Source organism: Eleutherodactylus coqui, chromosome 1, assembly GCF_035609145.1.
Source record: "Eleutherodactylus coqui strain aEleCoq1 chromosome 1, aEleCoq1.hap1, whole genome shotgun sequence".
In the NCBI taxonomy this organism is placed as follows: domain Eukaryota; kingdom Metazoa; phylum Chordata; class Amphibia; order Anura; family Eleutherodactylidae; genus Eleutherodactylus; species Eleutherodactylus coqui.
The window spans coordinates 312,298,951-312,324,859 of record NC_089837.1 but is presented as its reverse complement, the minus strand read 5'-3'; the positions used below and the strand labels follow the sequence as shown (position 1 = coordinate 312,324,859).

Genomic DNA, 25,909 nt, shown 5'->3' with positions numbered 1-25,909 from the left:
TATATAATGCAAATTTGATACTGAACATCTCCGCACAAAGCAAAAAATAATGGAAAAATTCTAAGACTTACAAAAATGTAACTAGAATTATCTGATTTTCACATAAGGTTATGAGGATGTGACAATATATTTGTATAGGATAAAAATGTGGGTGTTGCATGACAAAAAATATCTGGTACCATAGAAACAAATGCAAAAATATCCTGATTACCAGCTGAAACCAACAATTGAAAATCTGAGATATACTGTAGTCATGATTCAAATAAACAATTGAGAAAATGTTTAACTGGAATAACTTAAAATGACAATCTTTGTGACTAAAGTATTTTTTGTTTCAAAAACAAATACAAGTAAATTATATACAGTAAGGGATTATTCTTACAGCCATACGCTGTCCAAGAATTAAATTACAGTTTTAGCTTTTTATGCTTCAGGATTAAAGAATTGATTTAATTTAATAATCTATACTAAAGAGACAATATCACTAGAAAGGGTTATTCCCCTTTCCTTGTTTGTTTTTTTGGCAGTACTATCAAATTAAAAATTAAATTCAAAATTTTGTACTACTGTATGCAATAAGCACAAAGGGCAGATTATTGTCACTTTACAATTTGCTGTAAAGTAATTTTCTTATTACAAACGTAGGAGGAGCAGAAGTACTACAGATAAGAGCTATATAAATCAAAACATAAGTGAGTGTGTGTGCTGTATTCTAAGTGTACTGTGTCTTAAAGGGGTTGCCCCGCGCCGAAACGGGTTGTTTTTTTTTTCAACCCCCCCCCCCCCCCCCCCGTTCGGCGCGAGACAACCCCGATGCAGGGACCTAAAGAAAGATTACCGGAGCGCTTACCTTAATCCCCGCGCTCCGGTGACTTCTATACTTACCGGTGAAGATGGCCGCCGGGATCCTCTTCCTCCGTGGACCGCAGCTCTTCTGTGCGGTCCATTGCCGATTCCAGCCTCCTGATTGGCTGGAATCGGCACGTGACGGGGCGGAGCTACACGGAGCCCCATAGAGAACAGGAGAAGACCTGGACTGCGCAAGCGCGGCTAATTTGGCCATCGGAGGGCGAAAATTAGTCGGCTCCATGGGAACGAGGACGCTAGCAACGGAGCAGGTAAGTATAAAACTTTTTATAACTTCTGTATGGCTCATAATTAATGCACAATGTACATTACAAAGTGCATTATTATGGCCATACAGAAGTGTATAGACCCACTTGCTGCCGCGGGACAACCCCTTTAAATATGTGACTTGGGATTAGTGACTTTGGATTTAGGGACTTTCGAAGAGTAAGGCTGGTCTCACACGACTTCATTTGAATTGCGAATTCTGTGATTGCTGTCATCATGGACAATCTGCAGTAATATGTTGGCATTGAAAGGCATGTATTTTCAGATTTTCCTTTACAAAAATAAAAGTACAGCAATAAATCAGAAATGTTTTAAAAAATCTTAAATACTTACTGTGAGTGGTTCATAAACAGCAGAATGAAAGCATTTAAACTACAAAAACAAGAAGGTAGGAAAGAAGCACTAAAAACCTCTAAGGAAAAAAATAAATTATGTAGAAAGCAGATAAAAGCAGCAAGGTTGAACCAGAGAGACCTATTACCATGTAGAGTAGAACTATCCAAAAACTGTTTGTTGCGTCCTCTGCACGTGCAACCACAATAACACAAACAAAAGGCACAAACTGTGCAAAGGAAACATAAAACTAAGGGGAATTCTCTCCCTATAGTCCCCTAACCCGGGAGGGGGCCCTGCCTACTCGGCGGACTGATCGCTCTGACAAGTGCGAGCCCGCACGCGTGCCTAGGCCGCTGACAAATCCCTATCAGGGAGCCCTAGCATCAAAGAAAGGCAAAACGGAAAACCAAATGGAACAGAAAAGCACTTAGCTAGCATGGAGAGCTTCAGCCAAGGTGTGTTCCTCCGTCGCTGATAAAAGGCAACTGAAGTGATTGACCAGCATAGGAGATAATGCTGGCAATGTTTAAGTAGGAGCTAGGCTACTCAGCACCAGGTGCTGACTGACATTACTCCTACAGCTACCACACCCCTCAGCTCCCGGATTAGCAAGGGCACACCCAAAACCTGGTCTGGCCTGCAAGCCAGGTGTAGGCCTCAGAACGGCTGCAACACTATTCTTCAATTATATTAATAGTAAAAAGATTAATACAGAAAGTGTTGGCGCTTTAATAAATAATGTAGGAATAATTTGTAGAGGGTGATGAAGAGAAAGCAAATCTATTAAATAGTTTTTTCTCCAGTGTATTCACAGAGGAAAAGGAAATGTGAGATGAGATGCAGAGTGAGGCCTTAGTCAGATGAGCGTTTTTTCGCGCGCTTTGCGGATCGCATGACGGATGCGCATCCGCAAATCGCGTGACCGGTGCGCGCAAGTCGCCCGCAAATCGCCCGAAAATCTGCTCCTAGCCACGTTTCATTAGAAACGGGCCGGAGCTGTCCAGCGCATTGCATTCAATGGAGATGGCAATAGAGCCGCCTCCATTTAAAGCAATGCGCTGCGGGCGAGCCCGGGATGAATTGTCGGTAAGGGCTTAAATATATAAGCCCTTCCCTGCAATTCATCCTAAAATGTGTTAAAATAAAAAAAAATTGTATACTCACCTTCTCCCGGCAGCCGGAGCTCCGCGCGGCCGTCCTGCAGTGGGTGTGAAGGGGGTGTGAGTCAGACCTGCCCCCTGATTGGCTCAGCGCTGAGCCAATCAGAGGCATGCCTCACTCACACCCATTCATGAATTCATGAATGGATGTGAGTCAGACCTGCCCCTGATTGGCTCAGCGTTGAGAGGCAGCAGTCACTCACCCATTCATGAATTCATGAATGGGTGTGTGAGTGAAACCGGCCTCTGATTGGTCAGGGCTGTGACCAATCAGAGGCAGATCATTCAGCAGGCGGGGATTTTAAAGCCCCGCCGGCTGAATAGTGCCGAGAAGCAGTTCAGGAGAACTGACAGCGGCCGCGGCTGGACTCCGGCTGCAGTGGAAAGGTGAGTATACAATTTTTTTTTATTTTAATACATTTTAGGATGAATTGCAGGGAAGGGCTTATATATTTAACCCATTCCCGACAATTCACCCTGCGCACGCCGGCAGCCCATTGCTTTCAATGGAGCGGCTGTATTGCCGCTCCATTGAATTCAATGGGCAAACATCGTTCTTCTCTGCCACAGCTGTTACAGCTGTGGCAGAGAAGAATGATTTGTCTTCTATATGTTCTCAATGGGGTCGGCGCTGCTGCCGCCGGCCCCATTGAGTGCATATACAGAAGAGAACAGGAATCGCAGTTCGCAGATAGGTGCGATCTGTGATTTTTCTGTTCTATAATTTATCGGACGAGCGCAAAAAAAGCGCTCATGTGTCCGATACCATTGCGAAGCAATGGTTTTATAAAATCGCCGGACGCATGCGCAAATCGCGGCTAAAAACGCCCGTCTGACTAAGGCCTGATAACGTAAACTCTCCACTAAATGTCACCATTCTAACCCAAGAAGAAGTGCATCGCTACTTTAAAAAGATTAAAATAAACAAATCACTAGATCTTGATGGCAAATAATAAATGGAATGGGTGGACTACAAAACCCATAAAGATAATCAAAATTGGAGTTATTTAGTTTAGAACAAAGATGGCTAATTGCAGTCAGATGGTCAATAAACAATAAACAACAAATCCATTGCCTTACATTTAACATCTTCTCTAAGTGTAGTTCTTAACTCACCATTTATTCTATGCAGCACAGACCGCCTTGAACGCTTTTTACACTTATGAAGCACTTTCCACCTAGATATCTTTGGCTTCCTGCTTTTATATCTTACTAGCTTACCCGTCGCGCGTTGCTGCGAAGACAGACATACATACATTCGTTTTTAAATATCTAGATAACAACCAATCACAGCGCAGCTTTCAAGTTACCTCAGCGGTATTATATATAACAACCAATCGCAGCGCAGCTTTCATGTAACCTCAGTAGTATAAGAAGTAGCAACCAATCACAGCACAGCTTTCATGTTGCCTCAGCAGTATAATATATAGCAACCAGTCACAGCACAGCTTTCATGTTTCCTCAGCAGTATAAGAAATAGCAACCAATCACAGCAAAGCTTTAATTTACCTCAGCATTCTCAATATGCAGCAATTGTCAAGCGAAACGTTCGGCGGATGTATCATTTTGTAGTTGAACACGCATCCCGTTGCTCGTAATGCCTTTTGCTTTCGTGCTTGAGATTGAAATCAAACGATCTTTGTCTGGGGGGCATAACTGTCGACGATGCTCGCACGCGCGCCACCTATCGTAGGATAGTTGTACTATGCCTATAATCTTCCCAGGAGTGTACTCAACAACTTCCCAAAGTTTCATGGTGATTGGATGAATGGTGTAGTAATGCATAACAGACAGACAGACAGACATTCATTTATATATACATAGATGACATCAGGAAGCGAGAAAATTAGATTCCGTACGTAAAATTTAGACGCTAATTCTTTGGCGCTTAGAATTGAATAATCGAGTTAAGACCCATTAACTTTTCCTATTTATGACATAATCAATGCTCGTGACAAATTTCAAGTTTCTATGACATTGGGAAGTGAGAAAATTAGATTCCGTACGTAAAATTTGGACGCTAATTCTTTGGCACTTAGAATTGAATAATCGAGTTGGGACCCATTACCTTTTCCTATTTATGACATTTTCTCGCTTCCCAATATCTTGAAACTTGAAATTTGGCACGAGCATTGATTATGACATAAATAAGAAAAGTTAATGGGTCCCAACTCGATTATTCAATTGTAAGCGCCAAAGAATTAGCGTCCAAATTTTACGTACGGAATCTAATTTTGTAATTTCCCGATGTCATAAAAACTTGAAATTTGGCACAAGCATTGATTATGTCATAAATAGGAAAAGTTCAAGGGTCCCAACTCCATTATTCAATTCTAAGCGCCAAAGAATTAGCGTCCAAAATTTACGTACGGAATCTAATTTTCTCACTTCCCAATGTCATAGAAACTTGAAATTTGTCACGAGCATTGAATATGTCATAAATAGGAAAAGCTAATGGGTCCCAACTAGATTATTCAATTCTAAGCGCCAAAGAATTAGCGTCTAAATTTTACGTACGGAATCTAATTTTCTCGCTTCCCAATATCATAGAAACTTGAAATTTGGCACGAGCATTGATTATGACATAAATAGGAAAAGTTAATGGGTCCCAACTCGATTATTCAATTCTAAGCGCAAAAAAATTTGCGTCCAAATGTTACGTACGGAATCTAATTCTCTCACTTTCCAATGTCATAGAAACTTGAAATTTGGCACGAGCATTGAGTATGTCATAAATAGGAAAAGTTAATAGGTCCCAACTCGAATTTTCAATTCTAAGCGCCAAAGAATTAGCGTCCAAATTTTACGTACAGAATCTAATTCTCTCACTTCCCAATGTCATAGAAACTTGAAATTTGGCACGAGCAATGATTGTCATAAATAGGAAAAGTTAATGGGTCCCAACTCGATTATTCAATTCTATGCGCCAAAGAATTAGCGTCCAAATTTTACGTACGGAATCTAATTCTCTCACTTTCCAATGTCATAGAAACTTGAAATTTGGCAAGAGCATTGAGTATGTCATAAATAGGAAAAGTTAATAGGTCCCAACTCGAATTTTCAATTCTAAGCGCCAAAGAATTAGCGTCTAAATTTTACGTACGGAATCTAATTCTCTCACTTCCCAATGTCATAGAAACTTGAAATTTGGCACGAGCAATGATTATGTCATAAATAGGAAAAGTTAATGGGTCCCAACTCGATTATTCAATTCTAAGCGCCAAAGAATTAGCGTCCAAATTTTACATACGGAATCTAATTCTCTCACTTTCCAATGTCATAGAAACTTGAAATTTGGCAAGAGCATTGAGTATGTCATAAATAGGAAAAGTTAATAGGTCCCAACTCGAATTTTCAATTCTAAGCGCCAAAGAATTAGCGTCCAAATTTTACGTACGGAATCTAATTCTCTCACTTCCCAATGTCATAGAAACTTGAAATTTGGCACGAGCAATGATTATGTCATAAATAGGAAAAGTTAATGGGTCCCAACTCGATTATTCAATTCTAAGCGCCAAAGAATTAGCGTCCAAATTTTACATACGGAATCTAATTTTCTCGCTTCCCAATGTCATAGAAACTTGAAATTTGGCACGAGCATTGATTATGTCATAAATAGGAAAAGCTAATGGGTCCCAACTCGATTATTCAATTCTATGCACCAAAGAATTAGCGCCCAAATTTTACGTACGGAATGTAATTTTCTCACATAGAAACATGAAATTTTGCACGGGCATTGAATAGGTCATAAATAAGAAAAGTTAATGGGTCCCAACTCGATTATTCAATTCTAAGCGCAAAAAAATTAGCGTCCAAATTTTACGTACGGAATCTAATTCTCTCACTTCCCAATATCATAGAAACTGGAAATTTGGCACAAGCATTGATTATGTCATAAATAGGAAAAGTTAATGGGTCCCAACTCGATTATTCAATTGTAAGCGCCAAAGAATTAGCGTCCAAATTTTACGTACGGAATCTAATTTTCTCGCTTGCCAATGTCATAGAAACTTGAAATTTGGCACGAGCATTGATTATGTCATAAATAGGAAAAGCTAATGGGTCCCAACTCGATTATTCAATTCTAAGCGCAAAAAAATTTGCGTCCAAATGTTACGTACGGAATCTAATTCTCTCACTTTCCAATGTCATAGAAACTTGAAATTTGGCACGAGCATTGAGTATGTCATAAATAGGAAAAGTTAATAGGTCCCAACTCGAATTTTCAATTCTAAGCGCCAAAGAATTAGCGTCCAAATTTTACGTACAGAATCTAATTCTCTCACTTCCCAATGTCATAGAAACTTGAAATTTGGCACGAGCAATGATTGTCATAAATAGGAAAAGTTAATGGGTCCCAACTCGATTATTCAATTCTATGCGCCAAAGAATTAGCGTCCAAATTTTACGTACGGAATCTAATTCTCTCACTTTCCAATGTCATAGAAACTTGAAATTTGGCAAGAGCATTGAGTATGTCATAAATAGGAAAAGTTAATAGGTCCCAACTCGAATTTTCAATTCTAAGCGCCAAAGAATTAGCGTCTAAATTTTACGTACGGAATCTAATTCTCTCACTTCCCAATGTCATAGAAACTTGAAATTTGGCACGAGCAATGATTATGTCATAAATAGGAAAAGTTAATGGGTCCCAACTCGATTATTCAATTCTAAGCGCCAAAGAATTAGCGTCCAAATTTTACATACGGAATCTAATTCTCTCACTTTCCAATGTCATAGAAACTTGAAATTTGGCAAGAGCATTGAGTATGTCATAAATAGGAAAAGTTAATAGGTCCCAACTCGAATTTTCAATTCTAAGCGCCAAAGAATTAGCGTCCAAATTTTACGTACGGAATCTAATTCTCTCACTTCCCAATGTCATAGAAACTTGAAATTTGGCACGAGCAATGATTATGTCATAAATAGGAAAAGTTAATGGGTCCCAACTCGATTATTCAATTCTAAGCGCCAAAGAATTAGCGTCCAAATTTTACATACGGAATCTAATTTTCTCGCTTCCCAATGTCATAGAAACTTGAAATTTGGCACGAGCATTGATTATGTCATAAATAGGAAAAGCTAATGGGTCCCAACTCGATTATTCAATTCTATGCACCAAAGAATTAGCGCCCAAATTTTACGTACGGAATGTAATTTTCTCACATAGAAACATGAAATTTTGCACGGGCATTGAATAGGTCATAAATAGGAAAAGTTAATGGGTCCCAACTCGATTATTCAATTCTAAGCGCAAAAAAATTAGCGTCCAAATTTTACGTACGGAATCTAATTCTCTCACTTCCCAATATCATAGAAACTGGAAATTTGGCACAAGCATTGATTATGTCATAAATAGGAAAAGTTAATGGGTCCCAACTCGATTATTCAATTGTAAGCGCCAAAGAATTAGCGTCCAAATTTTACGTACGGAATCTAATTTTCTCGCTTGCCAATGTCATAGAAACTTGAAATTTGGCACGAGCATTGATTATGTCATAAATAGGAAAAGCTAATGGGTCCCAACTCGATTATTCAATTCTATACGCAAAAGAATTAGCGTCCAAATTTTACGTACAGAATCTAATTTTCTCACATAGAAACTTGAAATTTGGCACGGGCATTGATTATGCCATAAATAGGAAAAGTTAATGGGTCCCAACTCGATTATTCAATTCTATGCGCCAAAAAATTAGCGTCCAAATTTTACGTACGGAATCTAATTCTCTCACTTCCTGATGTATATAAATGAATGTATGTCTGTCTGTTATGCATTACTACACCATTCATCCAATTGCCATGAGACTTTGGGAAGTTGCTGAGTACACTCCTGGGAAGATTATAGGCATAGTACAACTATCCTACGATAGGTGGCACGCGTGCGAGCATCGTCGACAGTTATGCCCCCCAGACAAAGATCGTTTGATTTCCATCTCAAGTACGAAAGCAAAAGGCATTACGAGCAACGGGATGCGTGTTCAACTACAAAATGCTGCATCCGCCGAACGTTTCGCAAGACAATTGCTGGATATTGAGAATGCTGAGGTAACATGAAAGCTGTGCTGTGATTGGTTGCTATTTCTTATACTGCTGAGGTAAAATGAAAGCTGTGCTGTGATTGGTTGCTATTTCTTATACTGCTGAGGTAACATGAAAGCTGTGCTGTGATTGGTGGCTACTTCTTATACTACTGAGGTTGCATGAAAGCTGCGCTGTGATTGCTTGCTATTTCTTATACTGCTGAGGTTGCATGAAAGCTGTGCTGCGATTCGTTGTTATATATTATACCGCTGAGGTAACATGAAAGCTGCGCTGTGATTGGTTGCTATATATAATACCGCAGAGGTAACATGAAAGCTGCGCTGTGATTGGTTGCTATTTTTTATATTGCTGAGGCAGAATAAAAGTTGCGCTGTGATTGGTTGTTATTTCTCTTACTGCTGAGGTAACATGAAAGCTGCGCTGTGATTGGTTGTTATATTTTATACTGCTAAGGTAACATGAAAGCTGCGCTGTGATTGGTTGTTATATATTATACCACTGAGGTAACATGAAAGCTGCGCTGTGATTGGTTGTTATCTAGATATATAAAAACGAATGAATGTATGTCTGTCTGTCTTCGCAGCAACGCGCGACGGGTAAGCTAGTATATAATAAATAATAGCAAAAAAAGAACGTTAGGAAAAATTATACATATTTGTGTTGCCACATCCGTAATAACCCTTATTATAAAGCATTACATTTATTTAGAACGTAAATTCTGTAAAAATTTAAAAAGACCCTAACAAAAAGAAAACCCAAAATAGCCATTATTTTTCTGACTTCATTTATCCAAAACAGGAATAAAAATAATTTAAAAAGTCATGCATACCTCAAAATAGTACCAGTAAAAACTTCAAGTCATACCGCAAAAAAAAAAACAAGCCCATGTAAAGCTTTAGATGTAAAAATAAAAATGGTATGATCTTGGAATGTGGTTACAGAAAAAAAAAATCTTTTTTATATTGTGCAAAAAAAGTAAAAGGTAATGAAACTTATATAAATTTGGCAATGTCATAATCGTAATGACCAATATAATAAATGCTGTACAAATCAGCAAAAAAAATAGTGAAATAGATTTTTTTTTCCATTACCCATTATATGTAGCTGAAATTGGTTCTTATAAAAACTAGTTCAAGTTCCCTATGGGCACTAAAAATGGAATAATAGCTTAGGGTAAAAAAAAATGATAAAAAGTAAAAACTATGTGTACCGAACAAAAAGCCTTATAAAAACACAACTTAACCTTAAGAATAACATGAACACTTGACTCAATTACATAAAAGAAAACAAAAAGCTACAGTACCAGTAAGTCCATACTGTAATGTTTTGTTTATTGACATTTCTCTTAACCATCAAAGGAAATGTGTTTTACCGTGATGATAGTTGTTCTTGGATAACTGTACCGTGTTTTAAAGTTTAACAGCACTTCAGCCAAGATGAAACCATGTTCATTAAAGACATGTATTGGTTCCAACACATACAGTCATTAGAGGGCCACCCATTAAACTCACCGAGCAGTGAATTATGCAGTAAGGTTGCTATTCTAGTAAAGAATACATTCCTTTGTTTGAACATTGTCTAATATCATTTGCAGGCATTTTGTGATATGGATACTAGTGGAGGAGGATGGACTGTAATTCAGCATCGCAAGGATGGATCAGTCGATTTCCATCAGAATTGGAAGGAATACAAAGAGGTAAGGTGTTAACACGAAACCCATTCCAGGCGTTTCTCACATTAGATACATTTTATTAAGAATCTCATTGTTTTTATAAATATACAATTTATACATACACTTAATCATCAGAAGATTATGTGGCCATTTTTTAACATTATACTGTAAATTTCCTTTAATTTCAATCATCACATAATCACGAAAATAATATCTGATAAAAAATCTGATAATCAACCACTTTGTATAAAAAGGAGAAATTTTACAAGACAAGAAACGGAAGCAATTAAAGGGGTTTACCATGAATAAGTCATCTGCTGGGGTTCGTCGTGCGGGACCCGGACCGAATAGCGGAGCGGGCACATGCTGTCAGTGTGGCAAATACATAGAGTTCAGAGCTGAAGCTGCCGAAGTCTCCAAGCCGACCTCCGTGGAATGGCCAGCGCTTGTAACTACAGGCACGGCTCTCATTGAAGTCAATGCAAGCTGTCTGCTTTAGATTATTGCGTTTCAGCGCTTTTAAATGCATTGTAAAAATGGGGTGAGTTGAAAACGCTTTAAAACGCTGCATTTAAAATACAGTATTTTAACAGATGCCCGTGTGAGAGCAGCCTTAATTTATATATTCTCTATACAAAGCACAGATGCAGCAGGGTTTAAGGGCCCTTTTACACGCAATAGCAATCGCTCAAAATTCGCTCAAAAGCCATCTTTTGAGCGATATTGTTGTGTGTAAATATGTGTCCATCGTGCACTTACCGTGCACTTTTCATCCATCGCTGACTTCAGGTCTGCATGAGATCCTATTCTATCATACCTGATAAGAGGGACGGCATGCTGAGTTCTCCATGGGCAGCGCTGATAACATTCTTTAACAGCTGTTAACAGCTGCTGTCCCACTGGAGAACAATAGTGATGTATTTAGAGAACAGACCACCCACTATTCTCTAAATACATGCAAATGAAGCTAGTTAGCTACTAAAGGGCTAATAGCCCACTCGTACCTAATGCAAAATGATCACTCAAAACTGCCAGTTTTTGACAAATTTAGAGCTATCATCTGTATGTGTAAATGCACCTTAACTTGTCTGTGATAACTTTCTAGGACAAGCTATCTTATCTCAAGCCATTAACAAACTATTGTTCTCTTACCTTAACACAATAAAAGCTATCTTATAGTAGTTGAAAGGGCAAAGAAACTACAGCATAGAAAGCTATTATAATGCATTACATTTCAATAGCATGAAATCATCTGCGGATATGCGGCTGATTTTCAAGTCAAAATTCGAACCAATGGTGCAGAATTTGACTGTTTTTTTGGATGCAGAAATGCTGCGGAATTTGCCATGGTAATTCTGCTGTGGACATTCTGCAGCATTTCCGCCATGTGTAAACATACCGTTAGTCAGCTTGATTTATGCTGCAGAGTGGCCTATGTAGTAACAGTGTCCCCCACAGTGGCCCCGGTAGTATTAGTGTTCCCCACAGTGCAGTCCCCCGGGTCACCTCACCACTAGCCGGCCGCATCCTCTTCTTCAGGTGACGAAGCATACATTGCCGGCACTCTGCTTCCTGCAGGTCAGTGTAGGTTATGTCACTAGTGGCATGACGTTCACTGCCTAAGAGGGACAGCCGATCCTCGGCAGCCTGCTTTGGTGCGCAAGCGGGGCCTCGCCGCTAGTGTTTATACAGTATGCATAGCAGCGAGACCCTAGAGAGAGATGACCCTAGTTTTCCCTGGGCATGTTTACACTCAGGAGTTGAAAGTGGTTTTCTACCACTGAGGTACTAAAGAAAGGGAAGACCGTGACCCGCTGTTGCAGAGTGGAGTGTGTGCTTAACGTGCGTGCCAACCAGTAGAGAGTTGTTGAGAGAGAAGAGAAGTTGTGCGGGGCCCGGAGCCATACAGATAACTTAGACTGTAGACTACTTTGTGTACCCGTGATTTTCCTCCCTATTGCACCACTTTGTAAAGCTGTACTGAATATTCTGCTGGCAGGGATTGTTTTCTTGTTTGGACTGTAAATACGTTTATTCAAGTAAAGTGGCACTGACGACCATTCCCAGCTTTGCTAATATAAACTACCCCGTAAGTGTGGACTAGTTCTTTCATCACCCGGATACACCACGGAGGAAGGAAGGGTGGCGTCACCCATGACAACCTAAAGCCAAGGTAAATTGCACAGTGGGTTTCCTGTGTGTAGGCCGTCCCTCAGCTACTTGGACGGTTCCCGAGCTATCCTCAGGGTGGGAGACGGTAGAGCCCAGTTACAAGGCCCAGACTCTATCCTGCTGTCTCCTAGGCAGAGGACCAGCTCCTCGGATGCTGCACCATAATCTCTGACAGAGGAGAGGGAAGGGGGAGCTGAACTTGTGCTCCTTCATTAGACCAGCTGCTTAGTGCTGGGAATGCCCCCCACCCAAAAACCTCAGTAAAGAACTTAAGGCAAAGCAAGTGTAATTTGTTTTATGTGCATCAGAATAAAAGCTCAAAGCAAAGAACGGATAAGTGCACATTTTTATTTTCTCCATGGACTTAAAGGGGTTTTCCAGGCATAAATGCTATTGATGACTTATCATCAGGATGGGACATCAATAGTTGATCAGCCAGGGTCCACCGCTCGGGACCCCAACCGATCAGCTGTGCAGGCGCATGCTGTCAGCACCCCAATAGCACAGAGGTCGGAGTATAAGCCTCCGCGCTGACCTCCCATGTAGTAGCCGGCGCTTGTAACTGCAGGCATGGCTCTCATTGATTTCAGACAGTTCCCTGTTGCTCTGGTTCACTCCTCACTGCTGTCCCTCTGCGCCCTGCCGCTGGGGCTCACAGTGTTCCCTGCCGCTGTGGTCTGCTGATTGGCTTCTGTCACTGTGCACCCCACTGCTGTGCCTCTGAGTGTCCAACACCGGAGCCTCTGCTGCTGTTGGCCACGTGCGGCAGGAGCACAGGCAGCATCCAGCGGCAGACGCGGCAGGAGAGCCACAGCTCGTAGCAGCAGCATCTGCAAGAATTTTACATGCCCTGGAGGATTAGGGTTTATTTCCCTGTTAGGCTTACATATAATGCAAGCCTAACACGGAAACGAACCCTAACCCTCCAGGCCAGGCAAAAATCCATGCCGACGCTACTGCTAGGAGCCTTGATAATTCCGCCAATCAAGAGCTAGGGACACGACAGGGGCGTTCCCCCTGTCAAACCCCTAGCTTCCAGTGGCGTCAGGGTACACCAGTACTGCATGTGCCTGCTCAGCTGAACGGTCGGGTCCCGAGTGGCAGACCCCAACCGATCAACTATTGATGACCTATCCTGATGATAGGTCATGAATAGTATTTATGCCTGGAAAACCCCCTTAATAGGATATGTGTATTGATTTTTCATGTGCAAATATTTCCATAGCAAAGAGGGAGGCTTTAATTATGGCCTTTTTAATTCCCTTTGAGCAAATAATTTTTGACTTATCCCCAACAGACATAAACTTGGTTATTTAGCCAGCAGTGCACTAAACAATTTTCCCAAGTTAATTAAGATGCCATCCCAGTACCTAACCAATTTTGGTCAGCTCCACAGTCACCTCACTCTCTTTGGGATTTAGGATAGACATCTGAACTTCTAAATCCCAATTGGAGTATAGTGTAGTCTATGTAAAATTTAAAGTATTGCTATATTAGATGCCACATTTGTCTAAAGACTTAAAGGGGTTGTCCCGCGCCGAAACGGGTTTTTTTTTTTTTCAACCCCCCCCCCCGTTCGGCGCGAGACAACCCCGATGCAGGGAGGTAAAGAAAGCTCACCGGAGCGCTTACCTGAATCCCCGCGCTCCGGTGACTTCTCTACTCACCGCTGAAGATGGCCTCTTCCTCCGTGGACCGCAGCTCTTCTGTGCGGTCCACTGCCGATTCCAGCCTCCTGATTGGCTGGAATCGGCACGTGACGGGGCGGAGCTACACGGAGCTACACGGAGCCCCATAGAAGACTGCAGAAGACCCGGACTGCGCAAGCGCGGCTAATTTGGCCATCGGAGGGCGAAAATTAGTCGGCACCATGGAGACGAGGACGCCAGCAACGGAACAGGTAAGTATAAAACTTTTTATAACTTCTGCATGGCTCATAATTAATGCACAATGTACATTACAAAGTGCATTATTATGGCCATGCAGAAGTGTACAGACCCACTTGCTGCCTCGGGACAACCCCTTTAAAGGGGTTGTCCCGCGCCGAAACGGGTTTGTTTTTTTTTCAACACCCCCCCCCCCCCCCCCCCCCCCCCGTTCGGCGCGAGACAACCCCGATGCAGGGACTTTAAAAAAAAAACAGCACAGCGCTTACCTGAATCCCCGCGCTCCGGTGACTTCTATACTTACCGGTGAAGATGGCCACTGGCATCTTCTCCCTCCGTGGACCACAGCTCTTCTGTGCGGTCCATTGCCGATTCCAGCCTCCTGATTGGCTGGAATCGGCACGCGACGGGGCGGAGCTACACGGAGCCCTATTGAGAACAGAAGAAGACCCGGACTGCGCAAGCGCGGCTAATTTGGCCATTAGACGGCGAAAATTAGTCGGCTCCATGGGAACGAGGACGCCAGCAACGGAGCAGGTAAGTAAAAAACTTTTTATAACTTCTGTATGGCTCATAATTAATGCACAATGTACATTACAAAGTGCATTAATATGGCCATACAGAAGTGTATAGACCCACTTGCTGCCGCGGGACAACCCCTTTAATTATAGATACTCACTGCCGATCAGTAAACAACTGTCTCATTTTATACTGTATGCGGATAAACAAACACTACCATCTTGAATGTCCAAAGTTTTACAGATCTTCATTAAGCCCGTTTCTGTGACAAAACATTTATATGTTTTACTGTGTTTCACTACGGGATCAAATTATCTTTCTCTTTCTCATACAAAAGCCCCATAATTCCGACTTTTGTATCTGGTCTCCTAGCAAGCTGCAAGCAAATGTTAATTGCGTATGCACTGCGGATCGCTTGCATATATAGAGATCAATGGAGCCCATGCGTAATCTAAAATACAGCATGTTGCGATTTTTCTTCCGCTCGCAGAAATCGCAACTCCTACCTGCACATCTGAGCAAACCGGCGAAAGTCCATCCCTTTCAATGCCCTAGTATTATGCCGCAAAATCTGCAACTCAAATCTGGTCTTGTGGGACCATCTTTACTCTCTTAGGTTCTCCTGAGAGCAGCAAGGCACATGACTATCAGCATCTCCTGTCACTTTTCATTACTGCGGTATAACAGCTACATGCATCATCACAATTATGGCTGTAGACCCCAACCTTAAATGCCACATAGGAGCAGCGTCCTTACTCACAGAGTACGTCAAACGTCATAGACATGCTCATATCTAGAGGTCATCATGTATTGTACATTACTAGCAGGTTAACCTCTGTGTTACATCAAGGTTTATGTATCACAGTTTTTTTAATACTTGCCCTGTGAATCCATTTACAACCCCCAAGGCCAGGAATTTTATCTTAAGCTACACCAGGGGGTTGTAGACCACTCATGCTTATACAGAACCAGTGTTGCTGCTCGCTCTTGCTTCTTTAGGTGCAGTGTGCATGATGCTAGGTTTTCCGCACCACCGCCATGGTGTCCGGAAATGTGTGGAGGGAGTCTCCCTCTCCTCCTGTGATCTGTGGGGCACTTCACCTCAGGAGTTTGGATGATCCTCCACCCCCATGTCTGCAGAGCTCACTGGTAGTCTAGCTCTAGGCAACTGCCCCCAGCATGGGGTAGGTGCCCAGACTGAAGCCTCTCTAAATAGCCACCCCCACAATTCTGCTCCTTAGCTGTCTGCTCCTGCAATCCATGCTGGAATAGCTCTGCACTACCTCAAGGGCTGGAGCTGTGAAACAGTTCCAACCCTTTTATATGCCCCAGAGGAAGCCCAAAACTCCCACGCTTAATGCTGGGGAGAGAGGCTGGACCTCAGCCTACTTAATCCCTATTGAGCGGCTGGATCTTTGTAGCAGTGATGTGCTAGCTGTGTCACAGCTGCCTCACTTGCAGGGGCAGAGCCACCAAATAACGCCTTTATTAGGCCACACAAACATGACACCTTTCATGTGCCCTTCAATATGGTGCCTGCTCTGATTCCCCTCCCCAGCCGTGGCTCTGGTAAGTGGAGGGGTGCTGGTGACACAGCGCCGAAGAGCCAACAGCATGCGTTGGCAGGCGCCTTGTGCCGCTCCCATCCCCTTCTCCCAGCTTCATCTCAGACCAAGAGGGGACAGTGCCAACTGAAACGGCTCTTAGGCCGATTTCCCTGTGGCTGTAAACCAGGAGTGCTGTGTAGCGCTACATCCTTACAATACCATCAAAGCCCGGAAGCCTGCCATCTGGCATTTCACTCAGTGCCACGTATAACACCAGTATAATAAATAGTAAAACTGCAATATAGTCTACCTAAAATTATGCTTTTATATAGAAAAATCCTTCTATAGTGCTGACCACTAGAGGGCTCCATTTCTCCCAGCTTGCTGTCCACTGCGTGCAGTCAAATGATTGGTCCAAAGAATTTACACACTACTGGCGCTGCAGGTTAACTGTAATCTCACAATGCTGAGGATTATGTCCAACATGTTTATTTAATCTTAACCACTTCAGGACCGCTGAACAACTATAAACGTCCTGCGGTTCTGAAGTGTGTATGGAGTGCACTGGGGAGCTGAGTCTGCTCTATACTCGGCAGCCTGGCACAAGTTATGGGTCTCACAATATGGCAATGGAAAGCAAGTTTTAAGAAAAAATATTATTTACTTTTTAAAAACAGAAAAACATTAATAAAACCTATATAATATTTGGTATCATCATAATCATACTAAAAAAGCTCGGGTATTTTCGTTACTGCCATTGAAATGAATGGAGTGCTGAGCGTGCATGCTTGGCCAGCACTCCATGCGGAGTCACATCACTGTAGGAGAAGAAGTGACACCCGCAGTGACAGGAGAGCAGGACACGGGAGTCCCATTCTCAAAATTGGTGGGAATCTTAGTAGTGAGACCCCCACCAAGGGGAACGTGGAAGCTGTTTGTAGGGGTATTTATGTAGGATTATGACTAGAGATGAGCAAGCGTACTCGGTTCGGATGTTTTTGAACTAGAGCACCGCTTTTTCCGAGTAACTCACTACTCGAACGAAAAGATTCGGGGGGGGGGGCTGGGGGGGCGTGGTGGAGTGGGAGGTAGCAGTGGGGAACAGGGGGAGCTCTCTCTCTCTTTCCCGCCCCCCACTCCCTTTTGCAACCCGCCACTCACCCCCGGCGCCCCCGAATCTTTTCGTCCGAGTAGTGAGTTACTCGGAAAAAGCAGTGCTCGAGTCCAAAAAACACCCGAACCGAGTAGATTCGCTCATCTCTAATTATAACCAAATTTCAGTCATTAAACACATTACAAAGCTTTTTTAAAATCACATATCCCACTTAAAAAGCCTCCCTCTAACCCCCCCCCCCCCCCACACACACACACACACACACACACACATACAAAAGGGTGATACCATGATATAAAATTTAAAATTGGCCAATTTTATTTTTACAGTTTTGGATAGCGTGATGAATTGTTAGGAGAATCCTTGTCATGCTAAGGTGTTTTTATGCACAAGGCAGCATCAATTGCCAAGTATCCCTACTCTCTGCATGTGTACTTAGTAAATCTATTTCTATTTTTGCAAGTCTCCCTTCAATGCAACAGTGTGATTTCTTGATCAAAGGCACATATAACTACAACGCTTGCTTAATAATCACTTTAAAGGAAATCTGAGTCCTACAAGCTAAAGGCCTATTTACACCAGCCGATGATCGTTTAAAAAAATCGCTAATCGTCGATCGTTTTAGCGATAATCGGTGCGTGTAAATGTGCGCCCATCATCTGCTTTTCGGGCATTGTTAGCTAATTGTTAAATTCTAGCTAACCCAAAAATTGTTGTTCACTCTTATCAGAAGTTCTCCACAGGGAGTGCTGATAGCATTGTTTCCCTTGGAGAACAAAGGATCTAAGCGCAAATAATAGCCTCAAGCTATCAGCTGCATTCAGGGAAGGCTTCATTTGCATACCTAATTGGTAATTAAGTAGCAGAGTAGCTACTTAAATACCAATGATCGCATACCAACGATTTATGCAAAATGATCGCTCAAAGCTGTCACTCAAACTGTTTGAGCAATCTTTGAGCGATCATCGGCCCGTGTAAACCAACCTTAAGCTTATGGGCTCAAAGTAAGTGACCCACTGAGTCCGGAGATGTAAGTATTGTACCTACCTCCCACGTCAATTCCCAGTGTGAGAGCTGAAAGTTGCAGCTGAATGCATTGAGCGACGTTGCTAAATAGTCTTCCCATTCTAATCTTAAAATGGTCGGAATACTTAGCATGCCTCTCAATGCATTTTAATGCGCCTTTCAGCGCTCACACAAGGGGAACAATGGAGGAGGTGAGTAGAACACTTACAACCCCTGACTCAGCGGGTCACCTACTCTCAGCCCATAAGCTTAGCTTGTGGGGCTAAAAGGTAGGTGACAGATTCACCTTAAAATAGACATTGTTTATGATATACTTGCTGACGGCTGGATCTGTATTACATTAGTGGACTGTGTAGTACATACCACTTCACTATGTTTGCTATAAATGGGGTCATGAAGGATTAACGGGTTCACAGAGCACATAGTGATGTGTCCACTCATAGCCATGTTGTTCTCGTTTCCATAGATACTGTAACATTTTTTACATTTGTCCAGTAATCTCAACTAGTTAAATATTAAACTTTGGCAAGTTTTGAGACGTTTAAACATTTCTGACAAAACCAAGCTGTCTCCAAATTTTTACACTTGCACACATGTCAAAATTAATGATGAGTAGCAGAATGCAGAACAAGCACATAACACAGTGTGATGACTAATAGATCTTAGAATCTTCGGCTCAGACAGTTAAATTATTTATACTCTATTAATATTTGTCCAAGATTTAATCAGATGTAAAACTCTAATGCTAGAGTAATGAATGGAGTTGTCCATATAGCGAATAAGGTCACTGCTTTCATCCATTACCCTGCCTGCCTGAAGAAAGAGAGATTTAAATCTGATTGCCTCCTTTTTCGTTTTCATTTTTCCATTTCCTCTTTGAAAAACCCGTAACTTTTTTATTTATCCAGTGACATAGCTCCCTGAGGGCTTGTTTTTTTGTGAGATGAGTTGTATTTATCAATGGTAGCATTTAATGTTCCATATAACGTATTGGAAAACTTAAAAAAAAAAACTGTAAATGGGGTGAAATGGGAAAACCCCCCACTATTTTGCATCTTTTTGCAAGGGGATGTTTTTTTATGGCATTCATGATGCAGTAAAAACGACGTCTTACCTTTATTCTGTGGTTCAGTGCAATTACAGTAACATTAATTTATATAGTTTATGTTGTAAAAGTTCTTTTTGCTAAAATAGTTATCTGTCACTATCTTTTGACCTGTTTAAGGCCGCCTGCACACGAGCGGAAATCCTGCCGCGGGATTTCCCGCGGGATTTCCGCCGCTGAAAGTTTGCATAGGAGTGCATTAAAATACGCACTCCTATGCAGACGGCCGCGGTTTGGCCGCGCGAAATCTCGCGCGGCAAACAAACCGCGGCATGTCCTAATTTTCTGCGGGGCACGCACTCACCTGGCCGCCGGCTCCGGTCTGCGCATGCGCCGGCTGCGCGACAGCCAGCACATGAAAGAGCCAGGGCCGCCAGGCGCGGGAGAGTACGCGCTTGTCACTGCAGGCTCTTGGGTCGGATCGCGCGGCGAGAATTCTCGCTGCCGGATCCGACCCGCTCGTCTGCAGGCGGCCTTACTCTTTTATTTTTCACTCGATGGAGTTGTGTGGGGGCTCTTTTTTGCTAGGTTACATGTAGTTTTTATTGGTACCATTTTAGGGCACATAAAGTTATTTGATTGTTTTCTATCCAGTTGTTTCTTGAAGATGGGATGACCAAAATATAAGGCAATTCTGGTACTCTGTTTTTTTGTTCCAGTATTCACAGTGCAGGATTAATAATGCAATATTTTCATAAATGGAATTTCACAGATGCAGCAACACCAAAACTTTTTATACGATGCTTGGAAAAAGGGGGCTCCAATTTGTAATATTTTAACGACTTAAGGGCTTTTACCCACAATCGTTTTTTTTAACACTGCAATATCGCTCCATTTTTTTCAATGGGATTTTCTAATGTTAAAATCGCATCTCACAGAAATCGCAAAAGCACAAACTTGCGATTTTTGTGCGATGTTCCAGAGACCTGTACCCCCCTATCTCTTCTCCGCGACGAAAACACAGGGAGCCGTGTGGGTGTCATGGCAGATTGGGCCTTCCGAAAGGCACCAGGGCTGTCATGGCAGAATGCCTATCAAGCAGGAGTGATCAAAGCATCGCAAGTTGTTGTCCCCTCTGGGGACTAAGAAAAGAATAAGATCAATAAAGTTTTACTAATTTGTAAAAAAAAGTAATAAAAGTTTGAGAAAAAAACTTTAGCCATATTCATAACAAAAGAATCTAAATAATAAAGGAAAAATACATATTTGGTATCGCTGTGTCAGTAAAAGTCTGACCTATCAAAGTAACGCATTATTTACCCCGCATGATGAACATCGTCTGAAAAAAGAATAAAGAATGCCGAAATGCGCTTTTATGGTCCCCCTGCCTCCAAGAAAAAATTCAATTAAAAGTGATCAAAAAGTTGTAAGTATTCTAAAATGGTACCAACACAAACTACAGGACGTCACACACAAAAAAATCAGCCGTAGCACAACTATGTCGATGGAAAAATAAAAACGTTATTGTGGTCATAAGAGGATGGTAGAAAATAAAAAAAATTAAATATCTCTGAAAAAAATTAAAAGTAGTACAGCAAAAAAAAAAACTATATAAGTTTAGTATCGTAGTAATTGTACTGAATCATAGAATAAAGTTGAAACCAAAAAGCGGCAACAGCACGCAAAATACATTTGCTATCAGAAATATATATAGCTATAATAAATACACTAACCACATGAAATAATGCATATATAAATTAATCAAATCTTATTGGCCCTTCTACCAACGTCCAGATGGATCCTAATGCTAATACCAGGTTGTTTAATCTTAACCTGGGAAAGATGGATACCCTACCTTTAAGAATGCTCCTCTCTTGGGACTAAGCCTACAAATAAAACCAGGGAAGGTAGGATACCATTTATATGATCCAATAGGAGGGACAGAAGGTAAATGGGCTGCGGGCATGCACGACCAAGTGAAGGCAGCCAAAACTTCACAATATTTGTACCAAAAAAGCTAAAATAGGTCAGCACTTCCCAATAGAAATCCATAGGTGCACGTTAAACCATGGCTGCAACATACAATAGAAGCAGAAACCAAAAAGTGGCAACAGGAAGCAAAATACATTTGCGTGGTCACCTGGATGATGGTAGATGGGCAAATATGTTGTTATGATCAAATTATATACCAAGAAACTTGCATTATTTAATGTGGTTAGGGTATTTATTATGGGTATGTATACTTTTGATAGCAAATGTATTTTGCTTCCTGTTGCCCCTTTTTGGTTTCTGCTTTTATTGTATGTTGCAGCCATGGTTTAACATGCACCGATTTGATCTTTTTTCATATCAGGTCATTTTTGTTGCAGCTTATGTGCCATAGAAACAAGACACAACCAAAGATGGTGAAATTTCGTTTTTTTTAATTTTACTCCACTTAGAATTTTTTAAAAGTTTTTCAGTACATTATATGGTACATAAATTGTACCATTAAACAATAGAACTCATCCCGCAAAAAACAAGCCCTGAGATAGCTAGGTTGATGGATAATTAAAAGAGTTACAAATTTTTTAAAAGGGGGGAGGAAAAAGTGAAAATGGAAAAAAGGGCCATGTCCTTAAGGGGTTGGGGTGGGTTCACACGAGCGTGTTTTTGTGCATACTTAGGTGCGTGCATACGTGCGCACCTAGGTAGAGTAAAAACATGCGTGAACACAGTTGCGTGCTTCATAAGCCCTTCCCTGAAAAGCCATTTAAAATAGTGTGAAAAAATAAAAAAAATAAATACTCACCTGCCGGGGCCCAGCCGCGACTTCTGCCACTGTCCCCGGCTCTGTAGTTCTGAGCTATCAGCAGCCGGGAATTAAAAAGGGGCTCAGCGGCAACTTCTGCCAAGCGCTCAGCCAATCACAATCAAAGCTACCAGCAGGCGGGGATTTTAAATCCCCGACTGCTGATAGCTGAGATCTACAGAGCCGGAGACAGCGGCAGAAGTCGCCGCTGACCCCCAGCAGGTGAGTATTTATTTTTCTTATTTTACTCTATTTTAAATTGCTTTTCAGGGAAGGGCTTACTAAGCCCTTCCCTGAAAAGCCATTGACGGCTGCCAGGGCTCAGCGGCGACTTCTGCCGCTGTCCGCGGCTCTGTAGTGCTGCTGAGCTATCAGCAGGCGGGGATTTAAAATCCCTGCCTGCTGGTAGCTCTGATTGTGATTGGCTAAAGCGCTTCAGCCAATCAATCAAAGCTACCAGCAGGCGAGGATTTTAAATCCCCGACTGTTGATAGCTGAGATCTACAGAGCCGGAGACAGCGGCAGAAGTCGCCGCTGACCCCCAGCAGGTGAGTATTTATTTTTCTTATTTTACTCTATTTTAAATTGCTTTTCAGGGAAGGGCTTACTAAGCCCTTCCCTGAAAAGCCATTGACGGCTGCCAGGGCTCAGCGGCGACTTCTGCCGCTGTCCGCGGCTCTGTAGTGCTGCTGAGCTATCAGCAGGCGGGGATTTAAAATCCCTGCCTGCTGGTAGCTCTGATTGTGATTGGCTAAAGCGCTTCAGCCAATCAATCAAAGCTACCAGCAGGCGAGGATTTTAAATCCCCGACTGTTGATAGCTGAGATCTACAGAGTCGGGGACAGCGGCAGAAGTCGCCGCTGACCCCCGGCAGGTGAGTATTTTTTTAATTTATTCTTTCACACTATTTTAAATGGCTTTTCAGGGAAGGGCTTATGAATTTCTTCCCTGAAAAACTTTGGACGTCTGCCGGGGCTCAGCGGCGACTTCTGCCGCTGTCCCCGACTCTGTAGATCTCAGCTATCAGTATCAGGGATTTAAAATCCCCGCCTGCTGGTAGCTCTGATTGGGATTGTCTGAAGCGCTCAGCCAATACCAATCAGAGGTACCAGCAGGCGGGGATTTGAAATCCCCGCCTGCTGATAGCTGAGATCTACAGAGCTGGGGACAGCCGGGAGAAGACGCGGCTGAGCCCAGCGGCTGAAGGGAGGGGAGTATTAATTTTTTAAAATTTTTTACCCTATTTTAAATGGCTTTTCAGGGAAAGGCTTATGAAGCCCTTCACTGAAAAGCCATTGACGCGGATGCCGGCAGCAGGATTCTCTACCGCAGCGGACATGTGTGACAGCTGCGGTAGAGAATTGAAGAATTCCTCTGCTGCATCTGCCACAGATGTGGCAGATGTAGCAGCAGGGAATTCTTTTAACTAGTGGGGAAGGAAATATCTGCCACATGCGGTAGATGTGTTCTTTATGCCCGCGGGGGTCACGGCAGCGGCGGAGAGGTAAGATTTTTATTTTACACTGAAATGTTTCTTTTTCAGGGAAGGGCTTATATGTAAAGCCTTTCCCTGAAAAGAATGCAGGGGTGCCGGAAGACCATCGTTTTCAATGGAGCCGCCGGCAGCAGCTGGCGCACTCATAAAAACACGCTTGTATTTACAGCAGTGTATTCCCAATGGTACACGCATGTCCTATCTTTGCAGGCATGCACCTGCAAAGTACGGACATGTGCACACACCATAGGGAATGCACTGTTGTAAATACAAGCGTGTTTTTGTGCGTGCGTACGCACAAAAACCCGCTTGTGTGACCCCACCCTTAAAATGTACTAATAATTAGAAATACTTTAATAATCTTATTTTTACTTTTTTTAGTTCCTAAAGGGAATTTGAACTGGAAGGGTTTAATAAGAGGAAATCTATGGCAGGCCTGGGGGCCTTCACAAGGATTCAGACTGTCATAGCAATCAAAGAGCACCATTCGGGAGAGGGAGCCCCCTATTAACAGCAGCATCTAAATAGTTAAACTGTCAAAAACAGCCAACACCTGCGGCATATAAAGCAGGCTCGGCTCCTGAGTCCATGCTACACACTGACATCTCACATCTAATGGCCATGTATGGTGGTTGTAGCCAAGGGGTTAAAGAAAACTGTCATGGTCTGGTCTAAATCATTGGTGATCCCAAGTGTTGGGTGATAGATTTCCAGGGACAGAATAACAAGCAGTTCTAAAAAGATCCACCAACTGTTGCTTCCTATTTCATATTATGATCACTGTTTCCTTTAATCTTTCAGGGACTTGAATAGATAGAGCAGTGGACATCTCTCTCAAACTCACCTGGCAAACTCACCATTAGAGAACTCAGTAGTCTCTGGCTACTCCCCCACTTCTGCCCCTCAGGTCACTGCTGGTACTGCTCCTCTCACCCAGGCTTTCTGGGTATTAAGTCTCTCTTCTTCTGTCCCACTCCAGACAGGGCACTCACTCCATTGTGAACCTCAGCAACAGGGAAATCACAGCAACTCAACTTCAGCACATACACTGCGAAATACCATGGCAGATAGCATCTCCTTTGTTCAGGCTCCTGCTACTCACTGTGGATTGCTTATGGTACACACCACATGTATGGCATGTCTTTCCAATGTCGCCACATTATATGATGCAGTGTAGTGATGTCATCGACAGCAGCCAATCACTACACACTTCCAGGAAACCAATCACAGTTGTCCCGCCTCCGTGATCACTGTAATTGGTAAGTCAATGTTGACTTACCAATCACAGCATTAGCAGGAGGAGAAAAACAAGTTTATCCTGAAAGCTAGCTTCTAAACCGTCGCGGAGTTTGAGGGGTGCTTAGAGAGAGCTTATGGTGTGCTAATCAGCTAGAGAATCAAATCAATTTAGTGTGATTAGTGCAGTGTAGTGTAGTGTCAGTCATTGTAGTGTGAAATATTCCATCTTCCCGTTGTGGCTGTGTGGTCAACCATCCCTGTAGTCACCGGTTCCTGTGATAACCTGTGCCTGAGATCACCCATTATCTGTTCACCCACCCTGTGACTGCCTATCCTTTGGTTACCCAGTAAATAATTTTTTGTGCAGAACAATTTATACATCCGTTGTACAAATTCTAGTGTACAATTAGTGCTCCCCTAAATAATACTCATGCAGAATAATTTATATGGCAAAAATGTGGCTCACAGGATGTTTAATGCCTTTAATGCATTTGACACTGCTGTTGAGGATGATGCAACTTTCCTGATATTATCCTGACTCTGATGAACCCCCAAGAAGGTGAACAAGGTGTCCCAGGACTGCTACTGCAGCAGCCCCGGAATCTTTTGACACTACATTAATTAACACTGAGAATTACATACCGGTACTCCCCATACCTAAAATCACTGGGAACTCAGGGATACAATTTACCACGACATGGCTCAGAGAGCTGGACTTTTTAAAGTTATTT

The 25,909-nt window shown here is 42.4% G+C and overlaps 1 protein-coding gene across 3 annotated transcripts in view; it reads left to right on the top strand.

Moving 5' to 3' along the window:
* Nucleotides 1-25,909, top strand: part of LOC136612015 (angiopoietin-2-like) — a 92,760-nt gene that overhangs the window by 51,387 nt on the left and 15,464 nt on the right. For all 3 annotated transcript variants that reach the window (XM_066592073.1, XM_066592057.1, XM_066592063.1), the window contains one exon: nt 10,267-10,368. In XM_066592073.1, coding sequence (XP_066448170.1) covers nt 10,267-10,368 — 102 coding nt within the window. The remainder of the gene's footprint in view (nt 1-10,266; nt 10,369-25,909) is intronic.